Raw genomic sequence first — 23,772 nt, forward strand, 5'->3', positions numbered from 1 at the left:
GCTGCATTTAGTGGTAACTACATTTTGTCTTCGAGAGCTCGTGCACTACACGTGGCACGTTTATCGAGCACAAAAGTTCCCAAAGTACTGTATTTGTCTTTATAGGACAAACGTGCGATGTTCGATTACTAAATCCTTTTTAATTGCTCTGAAAGGGTCCTGACACTCTCCTACCTTCCACCACAGCCTTCAAGAATTGCCCAACGATCGAAATATAGGTGCCATTTTGATTCTAGTCCAGACTGAACGAAACAAATAATTTCTAAAAATCAAACTTTTGAAAGTGTCAGCATCTTCCTCAGACGCACCCTATTCAAGCGCTAAAGTTCTAGGACAGTTAAGTGCAATTCCCTTAAAAAACGCCTCTCATTCAACTGTACTATTTTGAGGTAGTTCACCTTAAGACTGCACTACTCAATGAAATTAACCAATTTTTTATTACCACGTGACCGATCCTCACATTAACCATTCATCCGCGAATTACCGGACAACCGCATTAACGTGAATTTCTTTGTCGCGCGCAGCCATAACGATGTTACCGCACGACCTGTCAAAATTAGCTGGACCGAATTAACGCAATATCCGTATCGGTACTTTCACGAGCAGCAACAATCCACCCAACAATTGGGCGCACCTAACAAAGGCACTTCTGCCTCAATTCCCAGAGCATTAGCGTCCACGCTGGAAATCGCCGATGGAATTGGCAAGTCCTGTGAAACATTAGCATACCCTGTCCACGCCGTAGCTGATCTGCTTCGCGGTCGCGGCGGAGAACGACGCGAAAGAACGCGTCGGCGGCACCTCGAGGAGTGCTCTTCGAGGTCGGATCGCACGGAAGAAATACCGTTCCCATAGAATGTTGATGGGATCTCGGAGGCTACCGTTGCCGGGTCCGACACCAGCTTCACGGTCGCGCGGCCGCACGCACGCATTGTTACGCAATGCGTACGCGAGTGCCTCGCCCGATTATCAGCGGGGCTGGATTTACGCGAGCTGGATGACGATTTCCTGAGCGTGCGTCGACGTGGGCGCGTTTCGGCTCCGTGAAGCTGGTGCCCCTGACAACTTGCGGACGCGGAACCGGCCCTTCCGCCCAACGTTCTCCTGTCTCACCCTTCAGCTACTAAGGGCCACTATGGTGGTTTACCTCTGAATGACGTGTTTTAACGGACCGACCCTACGGTAGCTTTCCTTTGAGTCGCGTGTTTCAACGAAACGCAATACGAAAAATATAGTACCCGTTACTAGATTACCTAGTTCAGGAAAACGGTTAATTTTAGTCTCATCCTTTAGTTACTAAGGGCCACTATGGTGGTTTCCCTCTGAATTACGTGTTTTAACAGAACGACCCTGCGGTAGCTTTTCTTTGAGTCGCGTGTTTCAACGAAACGCAATACGAAAAATATAGTACCCGTTACTAGATTACCTAGTTCAGGAAAACGGTTAATTTTAGTCTCATCCTTTAGTTACTAAGGGCCACTATGGTGGTTTCCCTCTGAATTACGTGTTTTAACAGAACGACCCTGCGGTAGCTTTTCTTTGAGTCGCGTGTTTCAACGAAATGTAATACGAAAAATATAATACCCGTTACTAAACTTCCGAGTTCAGGAAAACGGTTAATTTCGGTATAAAAAGTATCTAAGTTCTTTTTGAACTATAGAAGTTAGGTCAAATATAGTTACTTTAACTAAATGTTTCTGTCTGTGCACCCCCCATTCGAAGATGCAGGTGAATATGATCGATTCGCAATTCGCAGCTGAGCTTTCCTTACGGGCGACACCAGATTCTTTGATGTTAAGAATTTTTCCCAGAGTCGTTTCCTAAGGTTTCCGACGCGGTACCGAACCGCAGAAAAGCCTCCGAAAAGTCGAGCATTCGCCAGTTCCCAACCGAGTTCTTACGGGTCGTCCATAAATTACGGGAGGGACTTTTACGATGTTTGACGCCTCTTCTCTCGCGTGTAAGGGTTCATGAGACTTCAAGTTCCTGCCTTTCTTTCTCGCCCTGTAGTTTGCGTTTAATTTGTATATGTTGAAGGTAGATAACCGTATCTGCGTACGTGCCAGGCGTGCACGTTCCTCTTTTTATTACCTTTTGTATATTCCCGCAAATAATTCGGGAAGGTTAATTCCAACGCTTAAGAAGAGTTACAGTTAGCCATACGAGGAATAACAGTGCATTTTTTATTTCGCCTAATAATTGTTTTACGAGACCGGCTCGTGAAACAATTATAAGGCGATGTCTCATTCGAAATCTCAAGACCCACCCTGAATGAAGATGAAGTGAAATCTGTCTCAAACCATTCAATTCAAATAAGACACTTTTTTCTGAGGAGCATTGCATCGAACTCTCCAAAACACATGAAAACGCATTACCACCTGAATCGCAAACACCTAAGAAATGTCCTGACATTTACAAACTATGGATTTAAAAACAAACCACGTTTATTTCACCAACACCAATTAAGTTTCTCTCATTCATCTTAGGGTGATACGAAACAGGACGGGGTCCTCGAAGTCCCTCCACTAAAAATTTAGTGAAATGCCTTTCAGGGTGTTTCTCAGATATTTCAACGCTATACAGAGTCATATTGCGTTATTTGCTTAAGAATACAGCACAGACAATTTTAAGAACCCGATAAAAATTCATTTTCATTCAGGCTTCATTCCAACCTAATCTCTAAGTTTAGGTTTCTCAGCGAACCATTTCGTTCTCCATTTTATTATATCGCTTTAAGAAGAAGCTAATCGTTGAGTTCTGCTCCGTTTAAACAAACGTTGGTCTCCATTGGACCCCAAAATACCCCGCTTCGTGCATTAAGGGTGAAGTGCAATATCCCGGAGTCTAGACCGAAAGCCTCGCTCAGTGGCGGTTCAACCGTGGAAGCGCAATTGGCTGAGAGGGACTCGTCATATTTTGGCCGGCGAATGTCCCGCCCGGGACGTTTACGAGCTCTGCTCGGCTCTGTCCGGTCGAGCGAGTTTATTAATTGGGATTTTTACGCGGCTTTGGGACGCCGTAGAGACGCGGAAGTGCGTCGCAATGAGCAGGCAAATTACTGTAACGTCGGGCCCGAGCACGCGCATCTCGCGCGAGTTCAAGGATGGAGTCTCTCGCACTCGCATGTCGGCCGCACGAGCTGGATTTCGCGGATGCTCCCCCGATACCGGAGACAGCTTGAAGGATGCCGTAAAATCGGCCAATTAGTCTCTCGACTCGCGGCATAGTCGGAGTTAAATGCGCCTAAATGGGAGGCGGTATCGTTTGTCTTTATCGCTCCTGCTTGCTTAATGAAAGGATGCTGGATGCCGACCTACGCCGGCCAGTGACATCTAACTCCAGCCAGGGCGAGAGAACGCATAAATTGTCAACGTGCGACGCGAATTTATTATGAACAAGAGGGACTGCGATGATAACTGTAATTGCGTTGGGAAGCAAAAAGAGCCTGTATGCAGATAAGAATGTCTTAATGGACGGCACCTCGTTGTTGGTGCGGTACTATAACAAATCGAAATTTGCGATTAGGAGGGACTGACTGATGCATTATCCTATCAGAGGTGCACTATTTGCAACTGTGGAAAAAGAGAAATGAATGAAGTCATAGGTTGAAAGGACTCTAGTCTCCTTATGTTAGTTAATTAAATGGCCGGTAATAACGTGTTTAGAGTAAAGAGAAATACCGCTCAGTCGAAGGACATTAATTTGCTTTAAATATTGCCGAATTTCTTATTCTATTACTTCCTGCTTTACTTAAATCGAGCGATCCGTAGTGTTCGATATGTTGAATTTTCGATTTAGAACATTTAGATTTTTAACCTGGTTACGGCGGTCCAAAGTAAAGAACGTCCGTAATTTCGGTAATTATGTTTGGGACAAGTTTGCCCTCACAATTAACCTTTCTATTATTCAGGTCGTGATTAAGCGAGGTTGGACCAAGAATGCATTTACTTGAGTTTTTTTTTACTCAAAGTATGATTGGATGTTGAAGGAACGTAATTTTAACTACCATTGTGCCGTTTCGAAACTTTATCACAATTCGTTAACAAAGCCCGCTTGTTCAAGAGATTCCGGGTAACTTCTTTATTCTTTTGCGGGTACAGGAAGGATATTTAAACCACCTTTTTTTCATAAATAGTTAAACGAGTGCGCCATGGTTACATAACTCAATCGCACGTGCAGATCTTTTCCAGAGAGGGGATTACGCGGTTCAGTTAAGAAGAGCGCTATTTTGGTAATCCATGGAAACGGCAACTGAATTACCCGGGGGTCAGTGCATAATTAAAACGGGGCTAATGAAAGGACAACTATTACTAATAGGCCGCAGGGGCGCGTAAACAGTCGTTTATGAGAGGGACTGCATTATTCTTAATGAGGTCTGTAAATAACTGCGTTTATACGCATAAGTGCAACCCTGATTACGTGCGGTTACGAGGTCTGGCCAATAAAAGGACTGTCAAGCCGGCGGGCAAAGGGAGAGTCCAAAGAGTTCTGAAGATAATTGAAGAACTTGCTTCCCTAATGCGATAACTTCTCTGTATGCAGGAAGTTGCCCTCGTTACCGCTATGCAATGTGTCGTTTCCTAACGACCATTGCACGCCCTATATAAATACAACAGGAAACCGAATCGCAATGCAAATTGAGGAGAAAGAAACACGATACACGTTGGTGGATTTCAAAGGAACTTTTATGCCGATGGAGAACGGCGTAAGCGTTTCCACGAGGTGTGAGTAACATTTAGGTAAGGACTGTTTGTACACATGTGCGTTTTTGCTGCTCACGCCTCTCGACGGCAGCGAGGTCGGAAAATTCACACACTGTGGTGTAATGGTACCAATTGCTTATCGTTCAAAATAGGCGTCTACAAAAAGAAACATATTTTATGTATTTAATATGGAAAGTGTATATTTCCACGTCGATCACCAATTAAACCAAACAAACGAAACAAAATCAGAAGTCGCCAAAACGAACAAAACTAGCAATTAGACATATAATCATAAAAACCGTGATATTCGTCTTAGGATACGTGTCAAAACTCCGGAGAATTTATTATGTCATCAATGAAGAGTTCTATATTGAACATGTCTGAAAAATTTGACTCCGTCATAATTACTCTGTAATAAACGGCGAACGTTCCGTACGTGTCGGACCATATACAGAAATGTTCCGTTTCACCAGAGTTGTGGGTGCGTTGCCCTGCAGTACCGAGAGGAGTCTTGGCAGTGCGGGTTCGCAACAGCGCCTAAAATGTCTGATCCATAGTGTTTGAAACCGCAATTTCGGCGTCCCAGCAGCGTCGTGCGGCAAAAACACACACGTGTGCCCCAGGCCTGAGGTGATAATAGGAACGGACGATCGCCATTGCGGACGATAAGAAGATCGAGTCAATGGTAAGAGTCAATTGCGAGCAACGGCAAACCGGGGGCGACCGGGGCAAACACCGCGGGTATGACGCGGAACTGCACTATTTAAGTCGCTCCAGCTTAACCCGTAAAGAACGCGTTGATACGCATAATTGCGTTTGGTTACGCACGGTTACGCGGCTCGGACAATAAAAGGATCGGGCCCGGTCGAAGAGGCCCTCGGCGAGGCCCGGGGTCTCTCGGGACGCCACCAGGAGCCTTCGGGGGCCAGCATCCCGATCTCGATCTCGATCATCCGTATCCGAGCTCTGGACAGAATCAGGTGCCTCTTATCCCCGCCTCGTCCCTGAAGTCGTGGACGATGCCCCGCGTTAAGTACGGGTCGTTCCTTCAACAGCGAGACCGGGAGGTGGTCCCTTCCGGGCGGAGCGTAAACCGGAGTGCTCCGAATGGACTAACCCCTTACGAGCGATCTAACTTTCCGTGGAATCCAATAACTGGAAAGCGCGACGGAGCGTGGAACCGTCCTCTCGTCGACGACGTCGACGCACGACGGGAATGCGTCCCCACACCCCAGAGGCCCGGCATACATGGCCGTAACAAACGACAAGTGCGTCGTGTACACCTCGTAAGTTCACCTCGTAAATGGGTGCAGGAGTAAGTTATCTCTAGGGGCGATGAGCAAATGCAAGACCAAGACCATGGTAGTTTTGGTCCTGTGCTTGCTCTTGCATACTCGAGACTTGGTTTTGCCCGATCGTGTTGTGGTCTTGGTTTTGCAATTATGTTCAGGTTTTGGTGTTGCGAAAAGTGCAAGACCAAGTGTAAGTCCAAGAGTGACCAGCGCTAGAAAATCAAGACCAATTTTGCTCAACATCACTTAGTGATGAGCAAATGCAAGATTGAGACCAAGGGAATTGGCGGAAGGTTCTTTGCTTTCAAGGGTAATCGTACCCCACTAAATGAAACTAATTTCTGCCGGCAAACCGCATGACCAAACGAATACGGAATTCGGAGGTTCGACCAAGATCGATAATCTCTACTCGGGAAGTGTACAATGGACTTACCGGCAGAGGAAGTCCCTCTCGCCGAGGCAGAGCTCCAAACAATGCTGCCGCGACGACGTGGTGGTCGTTCTCCTGGCGTGGCCATGAAGATGGTGGTCCTGGACCCTGTCGATGCACCAAGCCCTCTCGCAGGGTTTCACTCCCAGACAGCTCTTCTGCGCGTAGATCGTGAACACCGGGAACTGGGATTGAGACAGTGCACCTGTAACATCGACGAATCCATAAAAGTCACCGCGCGACATCGACTGGGCTGAGGTCGGGGCTGCTCCTAACGCATCGAGTTCGCTCCAACTCCGGAATCCTTCCCTAATTCCCCGCTCCCTAGTTCCCCTTTCTTTCCGCGTCTACCGGAGATCTAGACTTGCTCTCCTCTTTTTACACAATCTCATGCAGTCGCGAATTCAGATGGATTTCCGCCAATGACGGCGCCAAGGGTTTGCGCTCTGTGCGAGAATTTCATTCCGTTTGCTTCTCCTTTTCCGACGTCTAAGAGATCGTAATTATTTTCGGACCTCCGGAAAGATGAAAACCCCATTCCCGGAGAAAGTTAATTGCACTGGAATGGGGGAACGTTTCAACGTACTGGGATAATCTCGAGTCGGTTTATTCCTGATTATTATCCTTTCGGTTCTTAGATGTAGTCATTAAGGAGATTAAACATTCCGCGGACTCGCTTAAGCGAATTACCCGTTTTTAGGAGAATGATTTTTAAACACTTTTTTTAATAGTCAAAGTATAATGTGGAAATATTGTGGATATTTTAATGCGATTTATTATCGACGATTGTCAATTTGGACAAAATCTCCTTTTTCCATGCTCATCAATTTCTTTATCCTGTGCAGTCTCAGCACGTCATTAACGTATCTTGATAATTATGAATTTCGTTTATTAGACCAAACGAATTTTTAGAAATAATGCGGAATAGTTGCGAACCCGATATTGTATAGCTGGAGTACAATAGCTGGTTCAATGGCTCTAGGTAATGAATTTGTAGACCACAGTGTTGATTGCAAATTCACGATTCTGAAGTGAAATCAGTGATGAGGGTTGAGGATAATATCACCATTAATGTCATTATAATATCCGAATTGATACGCTTGAAACATACATGTCCCGAGGTTTCGAGTAAATCGTTAACTTTTGACAAGTACATCTTCCGCATGAAATAAAAGGGACGCAGTTTTCCGGCAATTGCCATTTTAAGGCTGAACCAAAAAGAACATCATGTAACCAACACTTTAATTAATATGATGATCTCATTAAACGTAACCGTACGCGACGTTTACGGTATTAAACTCCCTTCGATTAAAAAGCATTTCACAACGTCTTGACCCTCTTAAGTTGACATGAAAGAGTCATTGCAAGGATATAAATCGTCAATATATTGATAAAACTTTTCTCTAAACTGGGTGCCCCGAATCGTTGGCAACTTTAACACGTGATTATGAAGGCCCTAAGAAAGAACGCAATGCTCATGAAATTTCATTTTTCAAACCAAAATATGTATCCTTGGTTCCAGTCTAGTATACATACAAAATTTTCGTTTGAATAATTAAACTTCACGAGCGTCGCATTCTTCCTTAGGGCCTCCATGCTGAAGTTTTAAATTATACGGTGCACCCTGTTTGGAGAAAAGTTTAATAAACATTTTGACGTTTTGGTACATATACATGACACTTTCATATCAACTTAAGACTGCAGTTAGCTATTAGTTCCAATTCTCCATGGCTGGTTTCCCGATGATGACGTTCCACCCTTTTGCTAAGACGAATACATAATAAATTCTCCTTAGCGCGCATTAACCGGAAACTGTAACCCGAAACGTCTAATCCAGCCGCAAGGATTTTCCAACAATCCCGGAACCAGGAAGCAGGAATATCCTCCGTGACATGCCGTGCCCGTCGAATTAAGTACCATTACACCCGGCGAAACGTCGCACTTTATTAATTTACTCGGGTTCCCGTCCTGCTCGAGTTTAATGTGAGATTTAATCTCCTGCAAAGGTGCGCCGCGTGGCGCCCCGCTCGAAAAGGAGGAACCTCGATTTCGCTCCGTTTCTTCTCCCCGACCTTCCGCCATAGTGCCGAAAGAACGGAAGGTATTCGGTTACGGGGAGGGACTCTCCGGTAACTCGTTACTCCTGGTCGCAAAGGGCCCGGGGCCGGAAGTCGAGCAAGAAAAGACGAAACGGCCGGAGTGAGCGGAGAGATGCATCGGGGGATGCGCCGAGGGATGCACCGAGGGATGCACCGAGGGGCGAGGTAATGGCCGGAGGCAGGGAGGAGGTCGAGGCGAGTCCGAGCGCGGAACATCCGTCGAACTCGAAATTGTAGGAAGACGCTACTCGTTAGGGCACGATGTAGTCGCATTACAGTGATCAGTGCTTACTTCCGGGGACTAACATGCAGAAGACAAGGTACTACTTACTGTTATAATGCTACCGTATTAGTGGTTATAATGGAGCATTACTCGGATCCTAAGCACTTTGCGGCTCTAAAGAGAATTTCATCGGCGGCGAGGCGGCGGCCAGGGGAGCTTGACGAGGAACTTCGAAACTTCGTATTAACAAACGGCCCCGAAGATGCCTTTTTTCCCGCTGGGATAGAGCGCCGAGCAGCCGGTGTTTTGCAACTACCGGCTGATAGTTCGCGAGTTGAAGATGGCCGCGGGAAGGGGCAGAGTGGGTTTAATTGTCGCAGAACGCGTCACCGAGACTGATGCCAAGGGACTGTAAATTTCTCAAGCGACCTCCTGGCTGTTAAGTTATTTTGCATAAACTTTGTTATAAATAAAGTACATCAAGGAACGTTTTGGTGAACCAATTGTAGAACCAATTGAGACGTAACATAACGTAAACGTGTTATTTGGTGACTTTCGAATACGTCGGGTATGTACATTACGTCTTTCCATTTTGTAAACCAACCAGTCGACGAAAATGTTTCCTGTTCGCGTGGTTACGCGGTATGCAAGTGAAAAGGCTTTTTGGTAACACGTGAACAAGGAATGAAGAGGAATACGAAGAGTCTGCATTTAAAGAATGGAAGTACCCGTTCAAAATGGATTTCCTCCTGCTAGGGATTCTCAGTTTCGTGGAAGGCAATTGCATCTTCACCGGATGAAGAGATTATACGGGACTGCGATAATACACCTTCAGGGAAAAGTGCACGAACGGACCTGGAGATCCTGGCGGTTCAAAGAAGTTCATTAAGAGGGGCTGAGAATGCCGATCGATGAACTGGGAAATTTCTTACCTCGAGGCCAGTTTGGTTTCAGCGTTTTTCAAGAAAGCCCAGCGAGACCGGTAGAAAATGCAAAGGGAAGCCCACGAATCCGAAAACCCGGGAATGGGCATCTCGAGTCTCTCCCATCCCCTGTGCACCCCCGGTTCCTTCCGGAATGATTAAATTTTCAGGATAAAAGAAAGAAAACCTGCTAATAGCTGCAAGGTGTTAAAGAGATAATGGAGCATTAAGCGAATGCGCGGCACTTCGGCGAGGAAAATATTACCTGGGACGAGGAGGCAGTCCGGAAAGCAGGGGAAGAAAGAGAGCCCCGAAACTTGTTACTCGGGAGCCAGGGGAGCTCGCCACCCCTGCGTGCCGACGAAGGTGGTCGGATATTTACGACAGCTGCCGGCCGACTCGGGCTCGTAAATCGGGCCGAATTATAAGGTAGCCCGGGTAATCGGCTATAATTGCGATTAAATTGAAACCTGATTAATGCCCGATGATTCGCGGGGCTTTTCGGCCCCGCGCCGGTCAATTAATAGTCGGAATTCCGCCCTTCGAAGCGGTGGGTGTCGGCCAGTAAAGTAAGGGCTAGGGCCCCCGCTAAAGACCCTTGGGTCTATGATCTGGTTGCCCCAATATTAACGTTAAAATTCTTATCACTTTCCGTGCCACTTGACCCACTTTGAAATTTTGGTACCTTGACTATAATATGAATCAAAATCATGAAATACTTCCAAACATCATCCGTTTGTACACGGGAACGTTATTTATTGCAATATCTATAAGTAAGGCCCAGATGATCTATGCGGCTAGAAAATTAGATCACATAAACCTGTCTTGGCACGGAACTTGTTAATAAAGAATTACTTAAACCGTGATTAGAGTTAATCGCTCGATTTTAGGCGGTTCCCGACTAGCGGATTTTAATCAACGGTTAACCTAATTTTTATCGATGCCCCGCGAGCTTTAGTAATCCGAGTTTACCTAGGAATAATTACGAAATTTCACGATCATTACGATTGGGATAACTGGCCCTAACCATGATGCCTGATTTGCGATACGTGACGCGTCGGACGCGAATAGTATCTATGAAGGATGCATTCACATTTGAGTGTCCCGAACTATGTGCAGCGAACCCCGTATGTGCAAGACACTCGGACGTTTGATCGCTAATTTGTTACAATTACTTATCAGGAACGATAACAAAAGTTGACATAAATATTTATAATATAACCGCTGCAACGAAATGAAAATCCCTGCAGAATGTACGCGTAATCCCCCGCCGTAGGGAAAGAGTTAACGCGTACCGAACCCTCGGACGAGCTTCTTCGTCGGCGATAAATCAATTATGCCTTGGTCCGATCACGAAGTCGCGCTTCCGCGACGAGGTGAAGCTATGGGGCTCTAAATGGATGGGCCGCATTATCGGCGCGCCGGAAGTCAGCGTTCCCGCGATGGCGGCGACAACGAGCTACACGAAAAAGCCCGGACCCGAGGCCGTTATCCATTACGAGGTGCCGTCTCGAGAGGCCCTACACGGCACTACTTTATGGAGAGCCATCGAGCGAGCCCCTCGAAGAAGAGGTTTACGACGATTTCGAGCCCACGCGGCCGATCGGGCCGGCAGCTTGCATAAGCAAACTCGTTCGACAAAGCAGGCGGCCGCAAAAAGAACCCCCTGCACCGAGCGCGGAAATTAACCTCCATCGCTTCGCCTTGTGCCGGAACTCCGATCGGCTCGCGCGCGGATTCTACCCCGACAGAATGCGATAAAGAAGAATGGCTGTTCGGTAGAAGAGACCGAGGTCAAATGTGGTGTGGCGGTCATAGCATATATATATTAAAAGTTCTTACTTCTCCACGGGCCTTGCGAAACACAACAAATGGGTACACACCTATACCCAAAGTGGTACGGGGCAATTGTAACGAACGTTAGGACACATTTACAAAATTATAAAATGGTATCGTAAGATTGAAAAACTCATCTCAGAAAATTATAAGTAATGTGTACTAAGTGACTTCCGAATATAAAATTTATAATTTTCCCAAACAATTTCACAAAAATATAACAATGTTATAAAATTGTAAATTTATTTAGAAGTTTGCAACAAATGTATACTAATTCACTTTTAAGACATCAAATTTATAATTTTATTACAACCTTATGAACTAAACGTGTATGAATTTTATACATTCTTTTAACAGTGTAGATTCTATTGTGTTGTTACATGTTTATCAAAATATAGTCTTTGATTTTAAATATTCATTCAACTCTTTAAACGAACGAGTAGCGTAACATCTTTCATATTACAATCCTTATCCTGCATCGATTGCAATTGTAACAAAGCCATCCGATAAAAAGAATAAAATTGCTAATATTTCATGAACTTTCAAAGCGTTGAAACGCGAACTATCTTTCGGAGGGAAATTCGGTTAATACATTTACCACGTTTCAGTCAAAAAAAGCCATTACGATCAATTGCAAGAACAAGAACGTCAAGAATTGTTACAATTGACCTCGGTCATCCATTACGATCAATTGCAGGAACAAAAACGTCAAGAATTGTTACAATTGACCTCGGTCTCTCCTACCAGGTTAGGTCGTTTAATGGTGAAGAGGTTCAATTTATGCGCGAAAACGCGGAGCATTGGATGGAATAACCGCGTAACTGAAGAACCACGTTCTTTAAAAGCTTCCTTTTTAAAGGGGGATTTTAACCAAGGGAAAGAACAAACGAGCTGTAACCGTGCTATTTGGAAAGCTCCGCGTTGCGCGGGCGCAAGCTCATCCAGGCTGACTCTTAAGAATTAATTTCTGCCGGAGAATATCGCTTCGCCCCGAAGTAAGCGGATCTTTGCTGACGTTATGTATCTCCGCGCTGTTGATACAATTTCGCTGAACCGGCGGCTTATTTTACCGCCTTCGGTTTATTACGGGATCGGAGAATTTAAATCACGGATTGACCCGCGGAGTTCAATTTCCCCGTGTTAAATGGTGTCATTTCCTGGGTTATTTCTTGAAATCCAACGTATTGTCATTATATTATATTCCTAACAAGGAAGGTACCTGAGGTGTCCCCCTCCGATTTTGTTCATTTTTAAATCTGTTATAGAGGACTAAAATCTAAGGGACCCGTGTTTTTTTTTATCGGCGGATAAACACTTTTAGGGGGTGAAATCAGGCTTCAAGGTTGGCCGTGCAAGGGGGTGAGTTGGCTGTTTCATATAGAAGCACTCGACCGATTTTCTTGAAACAACCGTCCAAATGTAGGGGATGAAGAATTATGAAACATACATTTGGAATTTTTAGACAAAATTCATTTTTAAGGGTGAGCCACCCCTTTGAATACTTCTTTGACCCCTTACGCGAGCAGTAATTGTTCTATCCAAATGAAACTTTTTTTGTATTGTTCTGGTCTATAAATTAACCAAGTTTCATTTGGATAGAGCAATTACTGCTCGCTTAAGGGGTAAAAGAAGTATTCAAAGGGGTGGCTCGCCCCTTAAAAATGAATTTTTTCGAAAAATTCCAAATGCATGTTTCATAATTCTTCATTCCCTACATTTTGACGGTTGTTTCATGAAAATCGGTCGAGTGCTTCTATATGAAACAGCCAACTAACTCACCCTCTTGCTCGGCCAACTTTGAAGTCTGATTTCACCCCCTAAAAGTGTTTATCCGCCGATAAAAAAAAACACGGGTCCCTTAGATTTTAGGCCTCTATAACATATTTAAAAATGAACAAAATCGGAGGGGGACACCTCAGGTACCTTTCTTGTAAGACATCTACTATTTTTTTATTTCACGTCTAACTAGCAACCCGTTCCGCGTGCTTCACATAGACGCCTTGAAAACGGTTTTCTTTTTCGACGACATGCTTCACTAAAATGGTCCCTGCTCCTTTATCATAGATTAAGGTTTCGTATACCTAAACCTTCCCTAAGCCAGTACACAGGATCTCGAGATGAGCCCGAACAAACACAGGAGACGCCGGGGACTTTTATTTTATACTACGTAGAGATTATAATGTACGCATCTTATATCCTGACGTGGTTTAGCTATGGGTGATGGAACGGAACTTAATTTACCATCAAGTCGGATTTCTAAAATGTTAATGTATTTCTTAAATAGTTATTAACCTCGGGCAAGGTTTACACGAGCCGTCGTCATGTAACTTGTCATGGAACGTATTATCCTAAACTTCTAATCCAAGAATGGCGAGTGAATATGTGCCCGCTCGAGGGATTAAACGCGTTATTTTTCCCCGGTGTTAATACTAGTCGGTTAAGGCTTTCCCAGTAAGTTGTGATCCCATGGCAAATCCCATGGCAAGAAGACCGAAAGCACACGCGAGCTAATAACGTGTCGAGGCCGTGCGTGAGAGCATCACGTCGTGGCGCGAGAAAGACCCAGGAAGAGGTTAGAGTTGGAGTTTATTATCTAAAGAACTGAGCTAATAACACGGCCACGAAGATTATAATAATTAGTATAAACGTAGTGCATAAGGAACTAACAATGCACTTGCAACACAATATTAGACGGGGGGGAAGAACGAGTAATCAGTCACAGAACTGACGATGGAAAGGGATGATCAAAAGGAAACTGTAAATTGCAAAATCCACGTAATATCATTAACAAAGCTATTGAAGTCGACTACTATCCACTGCTGGAGAAAGAATGGAATTTAATGTTATTTTTTAATTATTGAAGACTAATTTTGAAATTCCGATTAAACATATTAAATATAATTTAGACCCTCAAGTGAGTACGCAATCATCGCGATCACATTGTTGGAAATATAGTATTTGTTTTTGCAAATTGTTGTGGGTAATGCTAATCAATTTATCGTGGATGTTAATAAGCTATGGATGTCACTATTTGATGTTCTTAGTATATTTTTCGCGTAAAAATAGAATAGTAATGTATTTTGAGCAATTTCCCAGGAAAGGTAAAACGTGACCCTTTGTGATGTTTCGTAATGTAAAATTTATTCATTTATTTGTATTTTTTATCTTATTACTTTTCGCGTTAAGTTTTCAGTAAACTAAATTACCATGGAAAGTTTACGTGCCGGAAATGTGTTAATATCAATTTTTTATGATTATTGGGAGTGAAAGCTGAAAAAAAAACGGACAAAAAATGAGAATCGAACACACAATACAGCAAGTACACCGGGGAAGCTCTCCTCACGTCAATCGACGCTCGTTTGTGTCGGTTTACCCCAAAGGTATCCATATTCGATAAATGTACATATCTATACAACTTTAAACGTTAATAACTCGAAAAATAAGACCAATTCGAATGAATGCTCGAACACGTGTCTACTTATTTTGGTTCCAGATTAACCTGTACAGAGCTGATTAAAATTCCTGACCAGATGGATATGATATCTCCTTGTTACTCAATTAAATCAAACCGAAGTTCCTGCCGACAAATTGAGAGCCGGTGGCAGCAATATTCGAATAATAATCATTAATCGAGGATTACTTAACGCGAGATTCGAATTAATCGATCGATTTTTGGTGGCCACTTAACAGGGGATTTTAATCTTCTATTGGCCAAATGTTTGCCGATTTAATGGGAATATAACAATCCCAAGATTAAGAAATCGAAGTTAAGAAGTTTTACGATTGATATCGTATATGGATAATCGTCACGATTGATATCGTATATGGATAATCGTAACGATTGATATCGTATATGGATAATCGTCACGATTGATATCGTATACGGATAATCGTCACGATTGATATCGTATATGGACGAAAGAATAAAGTATTTAGAGGTTCAACCTGGATCGATAATTTCGACTCCGGATATATTTCCGCGTGCTCATGGGTGCATTGCGGGAGGGCCGCGTCGCGGTCGCGCGTAGCGGGTCGCGCATTGCGGAACCGTACCGTATGCGGCCGTTATGTCGAATGACGAATGTAAATCGAAGCTAAGTTCTCGGGCACGAAACGCCAGGCATTCTCATCTGATGTACGAGGGACACCGGCGCGCGCCTTGCGGAAAGCCCGCGCGGTCAATCCGGGCGCTCATCCCGCAATACCGATCGCGCCGGCGCAATAAAATCCGCGGCGATAACCGCCCGTTCCTGACCGCGTCCCGTTTACGCGGCGGTTCCGCGTGCTGACGCGGCCGCGGGTATCCGCCGTCGTGTAATTGCGGGTGGTCGTTACGCCGGACTTAACGCGCCGTGTAAAGTCGTACTTTTTCCGCGTCCGGAGCCGACACGTAACGCGACGCGCGTCCCCGTAATCGTTGCCGCTCACGACGCATCCTCATCGCCGGATTATGGCCGGACTCCGCGCGCGGAATGCCGCAAGCCGCGTGCGGCCGGCGGACGGCCTTCGATTAGCTAAATACGCTAAATTGAGCGTTTTACTATTGGACCACCGGAGCGGGCTAAGGTTTCTTTATCGGCCCTCCGGAGCCACTGGGAAGATATGGACGCGCGGGATAATACGCGTATATTGATGGGCTAAATCATCGGATAATGTGCCTGCAAATACTCCCTGAATGTCCGCTGTTTATCGAATTCCGCGTTACGCCGAGACGAAGTCGGTCCCTGAAGAAGCGGCTCCCGCCGTCTCGGCAGGTCCGTAAAGAGTCTTTTCAGACTTTGCACGGGGGTAGGTCGGAACCCATTAAAGCTATCACAGGGATTTAAATGGAACCCGACTCGACCACCGAGTAGCGTCCGACACGTAGAATTACATCTATACGCGGACGACTATTTACTTGAAACGATAGAATTTTTCCCGAGTCAACCAATTTATGTGTTTCTACTTTAGCTGGAAGAAATTCATACAATTCTATCAACGCGGTCTGGAGTTGCCGGTTCCTAATGGAAAACCGCGACGGGGGCAAGGTGTTAAATTCTCGTATTAGGCTCCAGTCCTCGCGTTCGTCCACGAGGCTCCTAGGGGATGAACGTCTTCGAGGGGGCTTGGGCCCTGGGGACGTTGTACCTGGTCACTCCAGCGGAGGTCCGCACCCGTGAACGGGATCTCTGGTAGGGCCTTTCCCCGATTCACCTTCTTCGCCCTCCGGAAAAAATCCAGGACTCCGATAGATGCCCCCGTGACCCGGCGCGAGGTTGCGGATGACAAAGTACCCTCGGAGGTCTCGAGAAGTAAATGCCGGAGCGGATTCCCAGCGGAGAGTGGGTCTCGAATACCCCGGGGTTTCGTGCCGAGCATTATGCCGGCAAAGCGGCCGCGTTACGGGCTCACTCGTGATTATCAGGGCGAACCGTGGCCAGTCGATCTTTCCTCCTTCGACTTTTCCGTTTCTCCTTCTGCGTCCCTCCCAGCCGGGCTCTCTTCGTCCTCCTTCTCGCGCGCCTCTCCGGCTCTGCCCTCACTCGAGGCTCGGCATCTCCGCCGCCCTCGTATCTGTCGGATATTACGTCCTAGTTGAATTTACCCGGGGGGCTGGTATTATAGATAGGCTGAATTTAGCATGTATACGAAGCCTGAATAAGAAGAGTCTTGAACCAACGCCAACGTTTTCAATCGCCCTTTGCCCTCGACGGGACTCTTTCTCCCCGCGCCTGGGCTAGACGGCGATGCAATTCGCGGAATTGCATGCATTCATACTTTTAACGTTTCCCGACTCGCCGGGCACTTCGCGTCTCCTCCCTTCGCCTCTTTCTTTCTCCCGTTTCTGGCGCGCGACGAATCGGCACGCCCTGCGCATTTAACTTTCAAAAATTCCCCCTTGTTGATCGCCCCGAGACATTCGTCTCTCCGCGGGCTGGCGTGTTACGGATTCCGCAACCCGGCCCGGTCCCTGTTCCTGGATCCTGGGGGATGGAATCCCCTCTTCCACGCTTTTTGCGACCCCTCTTCGTCACATCTGCGTGCCAGCCAAGAATTAACCCTCCGCGGATGCGAAATTTACACTTAGGGAGATCGCTCGCCCTCTCTCCGCATCCCCAAATCCCTGATTCGAAAGAGATTCCGCGGGAACGAAAGCTGTCCCGTTTCCGAAACTCGGATTTGGGAGATTATTTTCAATCGTTTTTCACGTTCCCTAACCTCCCGGGTTGTTTTGGACACGGGAGAAATTTTCAACTCAAATGTTCTTCTAATCGGTTACTTCAGGAGTTTTCGATCAAGCGAAGTATTCCTATCAAATTATCTATCATATCCGTATTTGACGTCGCGACCGTGTTTTGTGGTTTGTCATATATTATACGAATTAAGGATAACGATTACTCATCAGGGTCCGACAAGTGCAGAACGATAATTTATCTTCAGACATTATATGAAAAGTTCCCTATCACTTTTGAATGAAAATTCCCCAAGTTATGCCTAAAAACGTTATATGAATAGAATTTTCTACCCAAAAAGTTGTCTCTATTAATTTATAAAATTAATTCAGTTTGTTTTTTTAATTAAAGTTGTTCATTTGTTTGAACGAATGAGTTCCACCCTGTAGCTACGAGTATACATATTGTTTAGGTTTGATTTATTTCTAACATATAGTTCAGTCGAAATAATGTACATCATTAAATCTCCGTAGCCGCTGCCCCATGTTTCTCCAACGATGAAATGTAAACCCAGAATAATGACTACAGTGAACATTCGTTTTTCTTTTTATAATGTTTATAGTAGCAGGAATGATGGACCACAAGTGTATGCATTTCGCTTGTTTAATTTGTTTACAATTGAACCGAAAGAAACATTAAGTAAGAATTGCCCGCGTCAAATCTACGTGTACCTTCGTAATTCGACATCGGTCGTCGATCGGATGGTTTTCTGGCGAACCACGGATGATCCGCACATGGCATCCGGCATTGTGTGTAATTGTGGGACGTTAGGCATAGACATGTCGATTCGGCGAGCGCGACATGGTGCGTTACGCGCGGCAGTGACGCGATCGCTTTCGACAGCCCTTCCGCACGCGGGGACTATTTCGTAGCTCGTAGAGGTGCCGCGGAATTGAATATTCGACGGCCGCACAATGGCGGCACGTACACTGGACACGGCGCATTTCACGGGCAGGTCCCTTTAATCCGTAGCCGAAGACAATCCGCGGCCGAAACGTGCCGCCGCGTAACCCGCGGATAGGAATCCTTGATTAGTAATGAACAAAATCGTCCCTGGTCTTGCAGTCTTTTTGCAGTGCTTTTTGCAAGACCATGCCTGACTACAATTGCAAGACCAAGACCAAGACCATGCCAGACTACAATTGCAAGACCAAGACTCGACTGAGCAAGATCCTAACTTGAGTATGCAAGACGAAGACCATAATCGCGAGATCAAGACCAAAACTCGAGGGGGTATTCACTCAGGAAATCATGGATTTTAATGCTCGAAATCACGTGAAAATCGACTGAAATTGTTGGAAATCACCAAAACATTGTCACAATTTTAACCCTTTCATTCCGGCAGTCCGCTCCGCCAGACAACCACCACTGAACGCAACACCACGCCGAAAGGGTGCACATTGCGCTTTGGCAGTCTTCGGGGTTCGAACTTACGTCTTCCGCCTGAACAACGCCTCCTTGACTGCCTTTTGTATGTACACTTTTCTAAGTGTTAAATAACAATTGTTTTGTCGTATTATTCCGTTATTAAATTTCCAAATGAAAGTCTAACCTTAAACCTTTGAGAAATTAAAAGTTATCCCAATAGCTGGTTTTCTCGTCTCGTCCCGATGGCCAAACTCTGTTCCGTATGTTCAAAATATACTTTCAGGATGATTAATCCGATACGAGTCAATATAATCAAAAAATACTCTACAGATATGGTAGAATTTGTCCCCGACTAAAGTCGACGCTCGTACACAAAGGTCGTCATGCAGATGCCTACTATAATCGGCGCTAGTAATGGAAGGGTTAAGACCGAACGTCACTTGCTACCGAATGGCATTGTTGCTTACTGTATGAAATCAAAGGCAATCGATTCTCAAGGAAGGAAATGGTTTTAGCCAAACTCTGTTCCGTATGTTCAAAATATACTTTCAGGATGATTAATCCGATACGAGTCAATATAATCAAAAGATACTCTACAGATATGGTAGAATTTGTTCCCGACTAAAGTCGACGCTCGTACACGAAGGTCGTCATGCAGATGCCTACTATAGTCGGCGCTAGTAACGGAAGGGTTAAGACCGAACGTCACTTGCTACCGAATGGCATTGTTGCTTATCGTATGAAATCAAAGGCAATTGATTCCCAAAGAATGAAATCGTTTTCGCTGATTCCCACGTGAACAGCCCTTCGCCTAAACTCCACCAAGTGAGAGGAAAATATGCAACACCAAGACCGAGATCAAGACCATAGTACTTTTGGTCTTGGTCTTGCATTTGCTCGTCGCTATCCTCGAGCCTGGCCGGGACGAAACGGACCGGAATGTCCGCGTCGGCCGCAACGCCCAGCCCAGAGCGCGATGAGGGGCGCGACTCGCGGCACGATCAATTTCTTTGGAATCCGCGGACAATCGACGCACAATACGACCGTCATGACAGGCGGCCGCAGCTTCTCTCTTTGCGATCTTTCCGGCTCGATCGCCGGCCGCGATTGTGGCGCAGTTTCCGCGTCATTGCGCCACGCGGCCACCCCGGCTTTCACGCTGAAAGAGCCGAGAAAAGCGGAATCGCGATCCCGATAACGCGATCTCGCCTACCGAAATCGAGAATGGTCCCGAAGTGAGGGAGCCAGATATCAACTGTCGGCACATAATTATGATTTATATTTCAATTTCGGCACCGTGGGTCCGCTGACTTACGTGGTCTGTAGAACAAATTACGCGAAATGGCACGGAACGTGCGAAAACAAAATTGCAATAAGTTTGGGAGAACTGGATTCGTTGATGTATTGAATATACAGGTTCTACCCCCTCATAAGCATAAGCAAGAGATGTCTGATTAAACGTATCATACAATTGGAAATTTGTTAAGAATTTTACAAATATTCCAGTGATCATCGCATGAAATTTGTCATTTTAAAATAAGTTTGTTTATTAAAAACCAATGAAATCTATGTTTCTAGCGGGGTATTTTCTTAAGGAAGCATCGTCTGTGAGAGTACGGAAATGTAATTGAAAATTGAGAACTGGGAATCTCTTGAATTTCTAGATTCCTGTATTTAAATTCGTAGAAGCAGACCAGCTAAGCTAGTTTAAAATTGAAGTAATAGACAAGTCATAAGAAAGACTGACAAAAATGTTATAGAGGGATGTGCCTTTGATTTAAGGCCTGAACGCATCATTGAGTCTTGGGGAGAAAATGACATTTTTAAGTTTTCAGCGTAAAAAGCCTCTCGTTTTCCTTCCGTGCAAAATGTGACGAATTGCCCGAGATTCGAATTGTTTGTAATTTTCCGCACGCGAGGATGTTACAAATCCTGCTGATATTATACACAATATCAGATTTGCGTTCCCAGAAAAGTGCATCGAACATGACATGGTTGCATTCTTCGTGCAATCGTGCAGCCAACCGTTTGATTTTGCAGAAAGTCTAATGACTGGTATTCCGGTAGTGCAGTGATTGCCACCGATTTACATATCAAATTTGCGCATTGGCCGCTCTGTAATAACAGGTTTAGGCATTCGAGGGGCCACTGTAATAAGTAAAGCGTTCGAAGATATTGAATCGTGACCCGGGTTGATTGCCGAGTTTGTTATTGATTTTCCGTACATATAATTTCCATGACCAAAGAACCAGGAGGCAGGTTTGCATTCGTTTATGAATGAATGCATGTAATTGTTCGAAACAGTCGAGATGTTGCATATGCATTAAAGCACATTCATGTATAAAACTCCCGAATACCTGCGATTGAAGTAAACGGACGTGGTGGTTCCATCGTTCCAACAAACGTACTCAACAGTGACTTGGGTTAACGCAATTCTTCCTACATAGACAAATCTTAATTAATTTACATGCATTTATATAATAATTAAAATCTTAACAAAATCGAGCTGAATGTCCTGTCGTGGAAGTTCAAAAATGTTGGGAACTATTGCAGTCATCCCGACTTGGTTTCAGTCCACGCCAATCCGAGTAAAAATGTTAATCATACCGAGAACCTTTCAATTTTAGACCTTTTAAATGGATTTTGAGGTAACATAAAGAAGAGCAACTTCTATACAACCGAAGTCATACTTTAAGCCTTAACGTGAAGTGAAACCCCTCTCAAATCAGTCGACTCGAATAAGACACTTTTTTTTTAGGGTATTAGAACGAACTGTCTGAAATTGACAAATGACTCATCAGCACCTAGGAATTATCCTGACACTTTCAAAATGTAGATTTTTTAAGAAAATTTGTTCACTTAGCTCAGACCAGAGCCAAAATGACGTTGAGTTCTCATATTTCGATCGATATACAATTATTTAATGCTCTAATATGAGAAACGAAAGTTTTAGGACAATTGTACGAAAATTTAGAACACTCCCGGTAATCGAGAAATTCGCATTTGAACGAGATAAAGGGGAAAAAAAAGTGTCTTCCACATTGCTATGCTAAAACAATGGTAATACAAAGTCTCGGAGTGAAAATTTAGTAGACACAGAAATCACAGATGGCGCAGAGGTTCCCTCTGCATTCAATTGGGGCCTCAGAAACTACGAATCCAGATGATGCCTGGAGTTAAACTTCGATTTCTGTATAATGATTTCCCGAAAACGACAAATGGAGTATGCCATTAAGTGCAATGTCCAAAATAATTTGACACAGCTGCGAATATAAAAACGAACGTCGGCAACGTAGGTACTTGGAAAAATCTTTTTCGCCGACGTCGATCAACCCAACGTGTTTCATTTCACCTTATAGTGGCAGACATTTCCATTTCTTCTACTCTTATCCCTGTGGTGGGATTTAATTCCTGTTAAGTGGAACGTACAAGGTCAGCAGAGTTAGATTGAATTCGTGCTAAGAGAAAAGTACAAGGTGAAGAACTAGGACTTGAAGAGTGAAACGAGACCAAAAGCGGGGCTTTACTTAGGTCACGCGGTTCCAAAGTAGGGCCGGAATTTCAACTTGGGATGGCTTTCCCGTTTAAAGAGTAGCGCAAAGTCGCAAAGAGACGAGAAAGCCGGGGACACGACTCGCGTGCTCCGCCTGTCCGGTTCGATTCGGTAACGGGAAATAATTCCATGTCGCGAGCAACCTGTTCACGCGGATGCCACTTGTTCTCGGGCGCACGCGGTGGTTGGCCGCGGACTGCGGCCTCGACCGCGGCCGCGGCGATGACGATCGGCCGAGAAATTGGTCTCTGCTCGAGCAATGCTAGATCGAGCTCGCGATTGGCCGCGGATCTCGGAAGAGGAGAAAATCACGGGACGGAATGCTCCCGGTCGACCGTATGGCGCGAACCTCCCAAGACTTGGCGGCATTCCGCTCGTCTTCGCCAGGAATGCCGGATTCGACATACTGGGAACTATGATTGGGCTGGGCTTGGGTCTAACCAGCGGATTTTCATCCAAGGATTTCCTTTCGCCGCACGTACACGGGAAAGACGGAATGTTTTCACTTTTAACAATGGACACCGTTTCGTATCAATTTCGCCGTTACCGTGGTACCCACCAAACACCCTTTGTTACAGTAACGTGACCCTGGAATGACATGATATATAACGAATGTTATTCAAAAGATACATTAATATCGTATAACGTCGATCTATTGCCGTTCGGTAACATTGTTACAAACTTGGAAGCAATTCAGTTATATGATATTAACATAACATATATCATGTTACCGTTTTGTATACATTACATTATTCGTTTTATAACAGTGTTATATAACTTTTGGAAATAGTATTACAAATCTTACTCATATACTACATGTATGTTATAGTTATATTATGTAACCGTATTTGGTGGGTAACAATTGCGCCAATATCGGAAATGTTTGCAATAGTAACGGACGTGGATGTGACCATAGCAGAGGTTCCTTCGGAAAAATGCTTGCTAAATTGGGGAATAAATTTGTAATAATAGCCAAAGACGATGCCGTTGACATTCCTCGATCGAACGAGCAATATATCGTTTCTCGTTGGTAGAAAAAAATATTACAACCACAAATGGAATCCATGTTGCCCTAGGGAGGTAATCCTCTTTTTGTCGTTCATTCAAAGAAAACGTTCCCGGTACAATATTTT

The 23,772-nt window shown here is 44.8% G+C and overlaps 1 protein-coding gene across 1 annotated transcript in view; it reads right to left on the reverse strand.

The window, feature by feature from the left end:
• Positions 1 to 23,772, reverse strand: part of LOC105698989 — a 72,792-nt gene that overhangs the window by 25,921 nt on the left and 23,099 nt on the right. The window contains exon 3 of the mRNA XM_023434958.1: positions 6,429 to 6,630. Coding sequence (XP_023290726.1) covers positions 6,429 to 6,630 — 202 coding nt within the window. The remainder of the gene's footprint in view (positions 1 to 6,428; positions 6,631 to 23,772) is intronic.

This window comes from Orussus abietinus, unplaced genomic scaffold (genome assembly GCF_000612105.2).
Source record: "Orussus abietinus isolate OABI.00-Male unplaced genomic scaffold, Oabi_2.0 scaffold96, whole genome shotgun sequence".
Classification (NCBI taxonomy): Eukaryota; Metazoa; Arthropoda; class Insecta; order Hymenoptera; family Orussidae; genus Orussus; species Orussus abietinus.